Source organism: Etheostoma cragini, chromosome 7 (assembly GCF_013103735.1).
Source record: "Etheostoma cragini isolate CJK2018 chromosome 7, CSU_Ecrag_1.0, whole genome shotgun sequence".
Taxonomy (NCBI): Eukaryota; Metazoa; Chordata; class Actinopteri; order Perciformes; family Percidae; genus Etheostoma; species Etheostoma cragini.
The window spans coordinates 10,434,758-10,445,623 of NC_048413.1; the positions used below are offsets into that span (position 1 = coordinate 10,434,758).

At 42.8% G+C, this 10,866-nt stretch overlaps 1 protein-coding gene across 10 annotated transcripts in view; it reads left to right on the forward strand.

Moving 5' to 3' along the window:
* LOC117946986 (serine/threonine-protein kinase WNK2) overlaps window positions 1–10,866 on the forward strand; it is a 45,134-nt gene that overhangs the window by 20,649 nt on the left and 13,619 nt on the right. For 6 of the 10 annotated variants that reach the window (XM_034875505.1, XM_034875506.1, XM_034875502.1 and 3 more), the window contains exons 7-15: window positions 379–598; window positions 3,148–3,424; window positions 3,510–3,625; window positions 3,943–4,851; window positions 5,459–6,580; window positions 7,694–7,888; window positions 8,102–8,128; window positions 9,089–9,424; window positions 9,636–9,679. In XM_034875505.1, coding sequence (XP_034731396.1) covers window positions 379–598; window positions 3,148–3,424; window positions 3,510–3,625; window positions 3,943–4,851; window positions 5,459–6,580; window positions 7,694–7,888; window positions 8,102–8,128; window positions 9,089–9,424; window positions 9,636–9,679 — 3,246 coding nt within the window. The remainder of the gene's footprint in view (window positions 1–378; window positions 599–3,147; window positions 3,425–3,509; window positions 3,626–3,942; window positions 4,852–5,458; window positions 6,581–7,693; window positions 7,889–8,101; window positions 8,129–9,088; window positions 9,425–9,635; window positions 9,680–10,866) is intronic. The other 4 variants (XM_034875503.1, XM_034875504.1, XM_034875511.1 and 1 more) reach the window with 4 other exon arrangements.

Below are 10,866 nucleotides of genomic sequence, written 5' to 3' on the forward strand. Positions count from 1 at the left end.
TGTGGTGCTGACAGTTGGGCTCTCAGTAACACTACAGTCTCCCACCATATCTGCTGGGTGTCTTGCTATTTCTGTTACATAATGAGTTTGTGTACGGAGGGGGGAAATAACCCTTAATAAGCTCCCAGTGGCTTTTTATTGAAGCATGATTGGGTTCAGTGAGTGACTTCAGTAGCTCTGTCTCTGCTCCAAAAGTAATCCATGTCCATGTGTGATGTAATTATTGTGCCAATATGTCCTTGCACTATCAACACACTAGAATTCTTGTATCACATCTAACCATAGTGATGCCAATGCTATCTGCAAACACTATACATTACACATAAGTGCCACCAGTGGGGGAGATTTGGTCTTGAGCTCTGGTGTTCCTTTTCCCAGGTACACCATCAAGGACCTGTTGAACCATGCCTTCTTTGCTGAGGACACAGGTGTAAGGGTGGAGCTAGCTGAGGAGGATGATGGGAAAAAGGACTCAATAGCCCTTAAACTATGGGTGGAGGACCACAAGAAATTAAAAGGGAAGTACAAGGAGAGTGGAGCCATCGAGTTTGCGTTTGACCTGGAAAAGGAGGTCCCTGAGGTTGTGGCACAAGAGATGGTGAGTAAATGGCTAATGGTGTAGTCAGAAGAACTTATTCATCCTGTGCATGGAAAAATGTTGGAGATAAATCTGGATTTGGAATCTTTGTGCATTTCTTTGTTTTACATTGTGGTGTATTCCTTAAAAATATGGCATCTGCCCGTTTTTAAATAATTTTGTTTATAACTTGTTGTTATTCAGTTTGTCATAATTTGCATGTCTTTCTGGCTTAGTGTGTCCTAGCTGCTGGCGTTTCTTATATCTCATCATTGGGGAATGGACAAATGCAGATTGCTAGCAAATGCTTGATCCTCCAAGAATACAGTGATTGTGTTTTGTTTTCTCAAGTGAATGCTGTCAGATAAGGCAGCCACAGGCCCTGCAATAAAAACATGGCTTTGTGGGAGAAATGATAATACCAACCTCAAGTCTATCTCACTCATCTAATATTCTGGAGCACCATGACATTATTTATTGGGGTATTGGATTAAGACAGATTGAGTTAACACAGCTCAACTTCAGATGGAAAATCTTAGGGCTGTAACAATACACCAAATCCATGATTTGATTCATATCACCATTTTTGACCCACAATTCTGTACAAACCTTGATTCTTTTTTGTTTGTTTTTTTGGGTGGGTGGGAGATTTTGAGAATTTTGTTTTGAAAACCCTATATAAACTGAATAGCAAAGAACAATATTAACTACGCAAATTATTAACATCAACATAAGTAAAATAAATAAATAGCCAAAGCTATAACACTTATATTTTCTTTGTAACAAAATACTGTTAAAAAAACAAACGGAACAAAACAAAAAGTGTGGAGATGATTCGAGCATGTTGAAAATTCTTCTTCAATCAACGTATCTTACATTTCTAAAGTAAATTAAATGGCTACTGTTTCACAGTGCTGTGCAGGGTCCGAAATTAACACTCGCCAAATGTGGGGGCGGGCTGACACACAAACGCATAAACACTGGCGCACGCACCAGCCCTTACTTTCCACTAACTTTACTGATAGCTAGCGTTTAACACAGGCTAATTAATTAGCTGGTAAGGTGCGGTCAGCCCAAAAGAAAGCACAGGAAACAGAGTAGCTGCAATATGTTATCAGATATTGCACAAAGAATCGTACAGGAAGTGTGAATAAAGGAGTCAGTGAATGAGAAGTTTTTGTGAGTTGTGTCAGCTGCTTTCCTGGCCTTCTCTTTTTCTGCCTTGTTTTAACGAACTTCTTCCGTTTCACATTCTCTCTCTCTCTCTCTCTGTCTCTCTCTTTCTCCCCCCCACACATCTCTTCCTTTCTTTCTTGTCTGCTTTTTCTCCCTCCATTTATCTGTGCTGTTTTGGCCTTGGTCAGGCTGGGAAAGAAAAGCCTCTCTGTAACAATTGCCTTGGGCATAAGAGCAGACATGTGGACCAACCCCACAATAAAATTGTATGGCCAACATGTTCCCATGTCAAGTCACTCTTCATCCCCTCTGAATCATTTCTCTTCAGACAGGCACATGAGAAATGTGGTTTGTCTCCATTCATGGGCCTGGATCTTCTTAGTTTGGTCATTCCTTCTGGCTTGTGTGCTGATCTAACTGTAAACATTGGACCCTCTGTGTGTGTGTGTGTGTGTCCGTGTCCGTGTGTGTCTGTGTGTGTGTGTGTGTCCGTGTATGTCACCGTGTATTGTCTTTCAAATATCTCGAGAATCGGTTGTGCAATCTACTTCACACTAGGCCTCCTGGGTACCCAATGAGCTTAATAAATACTTAAATAGTACTCAAAACCTTTTGCCTCAAGTACTATTATTAATAGTAAAAATAATTTGCACAGTAGAAGTCCTGCATTCAAATGTTTACTTAAAGTGAAAAAATAAATATATCAGCACAATGTATTTACACTAACTTAACGTCTCTATTTTAATGCTGGATAGTTTAAGGAATACAATCCATCATATTTTAATTGGGATATTTTGTGAGTAAAAATCTGAATCTGCTACTTGACCGTAACATTTCTCTATCAGGTCTAGTAGTACAATGTTTTCCTCCTGAAGTAGAAGTACACAGTAAGTCAGTAGTATAGAGTGGGGTTACTTTGAGGGCCTTCTGTAAGTAAATTAGGGTTACAATGGTTCTGGAGAATGCTACATGCAGCAATACCACAGGCCAAGCAATTGGCCCGTTCCAAACATTTACTGTGTTTATTGCTATGTGTTTTCTATGACATTTTAATACCATGCATTCTGTATGCTGCGCAGATGAATGAACATGGTTTATTTAAATAGCGTTAGATTTAATATGCACAACATACTGTCTTGTCTAGCTTTTTTCTTTCAAGTATTTGTACTGCTTTATGTTGTGTTCTTCCCTTTTGATTTTGAGACAACTGGACTGTTTGAGCATGCATAACATGACAAAAGCAATAGGTCCCCACTGCTCTGATTCCCTTGAAATTTTATAATATTTTCCTTTCTTGCTCTTTGTCTCGCCCTCACATAATGTGATCTCTCTTTTCTCACATGCTCTATGCTAAAATATCCTGTAAGTCATGCCTTTTCCCTTTTCTTTGTCAGGTGGAGTCTGGCTTCTTCCATGAGAGTGATGCTAAGACTGTGGGAAAGTCAATCAGGGACCGTGTGGCACTGATCAAATGGAGAAGAGAGAGAACAGTGTCTGCTGCAGTTCCAGTGGAACAAGGTGAAGGGAGGCACACAGCCCAGATGACAACATCTCAGGCCATCCCTGCTGGAGCTGCACATATAGGACAGCCTGTGCTGGAACCAGAAGAGCCAGAGGCGGACCAGCACAACAGGCTGTGTAAACTACCAACCAGTGCCACCTCAGTGACATGTAAGACATTCTGTTCTCCTCTACTCAGAAATAAATTTGCTTAATTTCTGACTTTTATAAATGCAAGATTCCTGTGTCTCTGCAGCAGACGGCACACTTGATAGTGGCATGGGCTCCACTGTGTACTCAGAATCCCACAGCAGCCAGCAGAGTGTCCTCTACCAGTCCCTGCTGGAGCCTATTACTATGGCAACACAGGAGGTCTGTATCAGGAGCATACACACCCAGGTGGACTATGTACATTCAGATTTATTAAAATACAAACATTCTTTGAAAGGCTCACGACATGGCTCACGTGGCATTGGAACTGGGCACAGACACTGTGTCCAAACACTTAAAAACAATGTTCATCTGCACAGTCAACACATTTCTGGACATTTGCTCATCAGTCGTCATTAACCCAGTCATGCACAGAAAGTTTGTTTGTCCTCGACTCATCATATAGTATTTTTTTTATTTTCTACAAGCTATTCATTTTGAGTAACATGTGTTTTGCTTTTGGGTTGCTCCTTGATCAGTGCCACAGCAGTAGCCCTTTTCTGACAGCTCAACCTCACTCCTGTGAAAAGGGTGAAGTATGGGGGGCAACACTGAGCCCAGATCTCAGGACTCGATTGGGAGCTGCAACCCGGAGAGGAAGTGCCCCTGTTATTGACACTCACAGGGCAGACCACATTGCTCAACTTCATGCCCTCATTCAGTCACGGAGATCAATCAGTCCCACCCCAACAGTGCCAGAGAAACGGTTAGAGCTCGGCCCCCCTGAGATTCACTCAGAGGCTAAAAATCGGTTCTCCTCTCAGGGTGCTCTACCAGTACTGCAGGCCTTCCCTGTCTCTTCACCCTCTGAGTACCGCCGCTGTAGTGACACCAGCATCAGACTGTTATCAGAGTCCACCAGTGAGAACTTAACACTTCCTGTGCCAAGTGTTCGCAGACATTCTGACCTTAGTAGTCTGACTTCTTGTCATAACCACCATTTTGCAATGCACAAAGGCCACATGTGCCAGGCCTGCCTCTCTTTGCTTCTTCTAAGGTCACGAGAAGGAAGCCACCGCCGTCCTTCGGTTGCCATGCCAACTTACCACTGTCCATGTGACTTTAGACAAAATCTGTCCTCTGGTGGAGCAATGACCATTCCTCCTTATGGATGGCTGAAAGGTTTGAGTGATTGTTCCAATTTCTCACTGCTGCAGCTGTCCCTGTTTAACATAATCAGCCGCAAAGCAGCCCCTTGTCATACCATACCCTCCCAAGCCTCCCTGCTGCACTCCTCGGTTGCCCACAGGCCTGTCCGCAGTGATGGAGACGGCAGTCTGAAGAGTAATCTTCTGAATGCCAGTATGGTTGGTGACCAAGAACCCCTTCAGGACTGCAAGGATAGATTCTGTGCCAGAGAGCAGCAAGTTACCAGGGCTGTGGGAGTGGTAGGTCACATTAGCAGACAAGTCGCTTTGGTTTCCTATATGGGGCCAACTCCTGCTTAACTGATTTCTCCTAGCCTGTCGGAGATACAGCATTATTCAGCCTAGAGCTGGTCTGATCTCCTGTCTACTCTCTGAGTCTTGCTACCTGTAGGCCTAGAGAGCTGAAAATCATAAGCTTGCTACTATTGGACAACAATGGCGTAATATCTAATAGACTTTTTCCTTGCCAATTAACCCTAACCAATCCCTTCTAAAACTGATCTAGATGTTCCTTTCTGCTTTAATGGCCCAATGCTACAACTTTCTTGCTTTAGCTTGCCTTGGATACATGGCGTCTGATTGAAGGAGATGGGGCAACTGTCTGATTTCTCTTCTCTCAGTCTCTCCTAGCATTTTTTTCTTGTGTCCTTATTTTAGCACACACCTGTCACCGCCTGCTCATTGTCAAAACAGATGTTTTATTAACTTATTTTATACATAATTCTCTCATACTTTCATCTGGTAATGTAATGGGCACAAATATTAGCTTTTGTGTAATTTTATTCTTTACCGGTAAAATTCACTCCCACAAGGGTCTAATTTGAATTTCTCTCCTTTGTTTTCTTAGGCTAGTTCTGCAGGTCACCAGAATCAAACATCTGTACAGGGCCTGCCTTCTTCCAGCACAGCAGTGCACATACCACTGCAGTGCCTCCAGCCTGGACACAATTACCCTGCTGCGCCATATGCTGGCCAACACAGTGCTGCAACACCAGCTCCAGCTAGTCTATGTTCAGTCAATGTCCAGCATTCAGTCGGTGCTGCTGGCTACACACCTCCAAGTGTGCAACAGACCCAAGTTGCAGCAAATCTTTTAGCATCAGCTGTGCCACAACATGTTGCACAGAGCTACCAAGCACCATGCCACCTACAGCAGCAGGTAACAGCAGCAAGCACTTTGACTTTTCCTTTGAAAGCCCAACAGACTTGTCAGAACTGTTTGTCTCAACAACAGGCTCACTCTGCATCAGGATATCCTACTCCAGTTCAGCAACAGACTGCTGCAGCAGCTGCTGTGCCAGCACAGCAGCCAGCACAAAGCTACCCTGTTGCATCTTTAGCCCCAACTATGGCAGCCATTTCCCAGTGTCATGATAGTAACCAAGCTCCCTGCGCACTGCAAAACGTCAAACTGCCAAGTCAGCAGCCTATTCAGAGCTCCTCGACACCAGCACTTTACAGCCAACAGATACCCATTCAGCAAGAGCACCAACTAAATACTCAGTCCAATATACAACTAACACAACATGCTGAGCAAGCTCATATTCAGCCTCAACTCCAGCATAGCCAAGAAACTCTGCATACCATACACCAACAAATGGCACAACAGCCTATCCAGCTTTCTCAAAGTATTCAGTCTTCTGGTCAGCAGCAAGTACATACCCTAACTCTACAGAAGCACAGTCAGAAAGCCATTCAACCTCCAGTTCCACAACAGAGCCAGGATGTATCCCAGCCTACAGTCCAACAGGTTCATATCCCAACTTCTCAACTTCCTCCGACAGCACACCCACTTGTGCAGGTTGCAGCCACACACCAGAGTTACCCTGCTGCTGGTCTACCTGATGCTGCCTCTCAAAACTATGCACATCCTGCCCTCAATGGGCTGCAGCAACAAACAGCATCAGCTCAGAACCACTACATGTCTGGCGAGTCTACTGCTGCTCCCCAGACTTACAGAGGACAACAGGTGAGGGATGATGCCTACACTGCAGTATATTGTAGCAAGGTGGCATACATATTTCCCCAGTTTTGAATTTGTTTCCCCTCCTCCGACATCACCCTGTTTTCATTTTTCATCAGTTTCAACCTCATCTTTGCATCAATGCTTTTCTGAACCAGGTAGAACGCTTTCGTCTGAACACAATTTATCAAAGTGGGAGAGACAGAAAATATGTTCATTTTCCGGTTCGTAAATATATTTGGGTTGTATCAGAATAGGGTTACATGGTTTAATATTCAATAAACACTATATGTTTGTTGTACTGCACATTGCTGCAGGTCCTCTTTGTGTTCAGCTCTTTGTTTAAGCTACAGAGTGATGCATCTCACTTCTGTCTAATCTTTGTTGGGAGTTGAACATGCGCAGTAGCTAGCTAAGGACTACTTGCCAGTCAAAAGCAGTACAGAAAATGAGGGCGTGCCAAACTAGCAGACGGGCAAAAGTGCGTCACTTAACTTCCGTGATGAACGTGTTATAAATAGTGTTTGAGAACAATGTTTTCTGTTGGAGATGGTAAGTGCCTTTGAGGTGGACTTTGGGCTTTTTCACTTTGTAAACTTATTATGTGCACAAAAAAGATATAAAAGACAATAAAGGAAAAGAAAAAAGCCAAAAAGCATGATATGAGCACTTTAAATAAGTAAATATTACTTACGGCAATGCCATTATTGCTTTTAGGCTGCTCATATTATGTAGTCTGGTTTTAAGTTTGTACAGATAAATTGGTAGCAGCTGTGTTGGTGTACAATAGGTGAATAAAAAGCCTAACAGAAGTTTCCTTGGACAACAGCCAACAAAGAGATGAAGGAAACTGTAATGAAAACAATAACAGTGGTTTTAGCCGCTGCATCTGCCAGCCCTCCCAGGCTTGTTCTTTGTCTCCTCTGGGATAAACACAGTGCTCAATAATGTGCAACAGATTCAGACTCATTCCAGGCTTGGGGACAGGATGGAAAATATCAGCTATTCTGATCTGGGTCAATAGCAGGAAATGTAGATATCCGAACTGAGAGATCCAGAATCCCTGCCATTATTGAACTTCCTCCTCTTTTTCTCCCTCCTCTTTTTGTTCTTCTGTAGAATATACTTGCTGGTCATAGCATATCACAGCATGTACAAGATGGACAAAGCCATGGGCAGAATCTTAGCCAGTCAGCTTCAAGTGCACCAGCCCAGGCACTGCCTCCTGAACAGTCAATGGCTCAGGCTACTGTCCAGCAACAACTCCAACCTCAGCAGATTTCAAACTCTCTTGCACCAACACATCCATCCCAGGTATTGTCTGTTCTCCCATTTTTCACAAGTATTTCACGCAGGTAATAGCCATTCATTTTTCTTGTGTCTGAATTATTGTATGTCTAAGCAGTTCTTTCTGCCTTGGATTATACAGAACAATAATAATATAGACTTAACGCAGGTTATTGTGATGCCTCATGTTTTTTCTCTAGATTATTTGATTTTACTCTGTTTTTATCCTTTTCCCTTCAGTTTCCTTCACAGTATCCCACAATCCAGGTGATGGCAGCTGTGACTGACTGTGAATCCTCTTACCCTTACTCCTGCACTGCCCCTCACCCTTCAAGCTCTTCTTCTTTTAATCACATCTTCCTTTCCTCTGGACAGACTCTCCCTGTGACCCCCTTTGTCTCCCCCCTTTCTCCTCTGCACATAGAAAATGTGTTAGTTTCACCCACTCCAGTGTCCCTCATACCTTCCCCCTCACTAATGCTGGGTAGGGTGGGACCCACATCCCCAAAGCACCAGCCCACTGCTGCTCTGCAGCAAAGTCTTAGATCGGAATCTTCTTATTCACAACCTGCATTTATATCAGCACCAATCACCCAGCCCGTACACACATACCCACTTGCCACGTGCCAGAACACACACCCTCCCACAAATGGCAGCAATCAGCCTCTGATGCAGGTAATTATGATGGCTGCAATGGAGTGCAGATGTTTACAAAGAGGTTGTGAACTGGAACCTTTGATTGGTATTATCTCTGTCGTATTGTTGTAAAGTAAATAATAAAACAAATCAAATATCACAATTTTCACCAAATATGTAGATGTCGATGCGGCAATATTGTAATATTGTAGGGTTTACTGTTGCTGTGTTCACAAAATATTTACACAATAAGAGTTTTGATAAATAAGCACCGATAATGTGGATACAATGACTAACTGGGTCAAGGAAAATAATAAAACACCTAGTAATTCTGGTGAGTTCAGAATATGTCATCACTTTTTCTGTATGCAGCCTTTAAAAATAGGAAAAGACAACACTTTTACACGTGTAAAATTTCTATACCCAATATTTAAGACGTTAGCCTTAAATACAGATCTCAATATGATACCCATATATTGCCCGGCCCTATTGCAGATGGAAAAACACTTACGTCTTTGCTTAGAAGACCTAGTCTTCCAGAATAACATCATTATGTTTAATGCAATTGTGTAATCTTTTGGTCTTTTACAGCAGATTCAGCAGGCCCAGATCAGCAATCCTGAGCTTGTCCCCTCTGCTCAGCCAGTCCAGCCTGCTCAGCTCACCCAACCTGCACACTTCTCTTCACCTTTGCTGAATGGGTCAGATCCATGCACAGTCACTACTGCAGCCCAGCTGGACAACAAGAATCCATGCCAGCTGGCCCTGCAGGCCCAGAGTCAGGTTCAGAGCCAGACTCCTGTGCTTCACCCCTCTGACTTTCAGAGAGTGTCATCTGGGTCTGCAAGTTCCAGTCTGACTCAGCAGAAACAGCTCAATAGTCTCACGGGAGCTGCAGGTCAGGGTCCGTCAGAGACCAACACTGAGGTATGGGCATATGATTTCCACATTTTGTTAGTTCTCATTTTGGCCTCTGCCTACCTTGTTTTACAAATATATACCAGTGCACTCAAATGTTGCATCACTGCACTTCCTCTCAGGTCACTGTCAAGAAACGTGATCTAAATTACCCAATACATGTTCATCTCTTTTATGCCTTCTCTCTGCTGGTTTGTTTCTGTTTTTGTTCTTTCCTTAGGATCAAGCTGCAGAGAGACACACTGAAGGACATAGCTATGACAGGTACTAGTTTCTTTCCCCTCAACCATGTTTGTAGGTGACAAGTCAGTGATTCTAAGAATTATAAGAAATGCATATTGGAAGAGAGTAATCTTAGCCAGCTCTCAGGTTCCGCCAAATGGACATTACTCCCTAGCAAGGCTTCTGCCTGATTTGAGTGTTGACATGATGCAGTTGGTCTTGAACAGTTTTCCGTCCCCTTACTTCAGACTTAAAGAATGAGAGGCTCTACACTCAGGGAAGGACCATGTTAAAAGGATGCGAACATGAAAGTAGAACATGCGTTAGTTAGATACATTGTTTTTTTGTCTCCAACAAAAACTAATGAAACAAAAAGATTAAAACACTATCAAAAGCACTGCCTTTGCACGTTTGTTTCCACTCCGAGGCAAAAAAGGCAACCTTGTTTGCCTTTTAGATAATATTGATGGAACAACAACATCTAGCTAGCTGTTCCTCCCAAAGTAAAACCTAAAGACCCATTTCTTACACTGTATCATTGGTTGTGTAATGTGGACCTAGTTGATAGCCGTCTATTTTTCTTGCATTATTTTGACAAAAGGACAGCTCTCCAGCTCTACACAACTGTCTGTAAAAACGGAGTGCACTTTGATGAACAGTCATTGCATCTTTTAATCTGTCATATCATAGTGACCAGCAGCTTAACATTTCAGAAAGTTCTGTTCTTTCATAATGGATATAAGAAAGCTAATCCCGCACAGATCTACAGTGAGGAAAATAAGTATTTGAACACCCTGCTATTTTGCAAGTTCTCCTACTTAGAAATCATGGAGGGGTCTGAAATTATCATCCTAGGTGCATGTCCTCTGTAAGAGACATGATCAAAAAAAAATTATCCTGAAATCACAATGTAGGATTTTTTTTTTTAAACTATTTATTTGTATGATACAGCTGCAAATAGGTATTTGGACACCTGAGAAAATCAATGTTAATATTTGGTACAGTCGCCTTTGTTTGCAATTCCAGAGGTCAAACGTTTCCTGTAGTTTCTCACCAGGTTTGCACACACTGCAGAAGGAATTTTGGCCCACTCCTCCACACAGATCATCTCTAGATCAGTCAGGTTTCTGGGCTGTCACTGAGAAACACAGAGTTTGAGCTCCCTCCAAAGATTTTTATTGGGTTTAGGTCTGGAGACCGGCTAGGCCACTCCAGAACCTTGAAGTGCT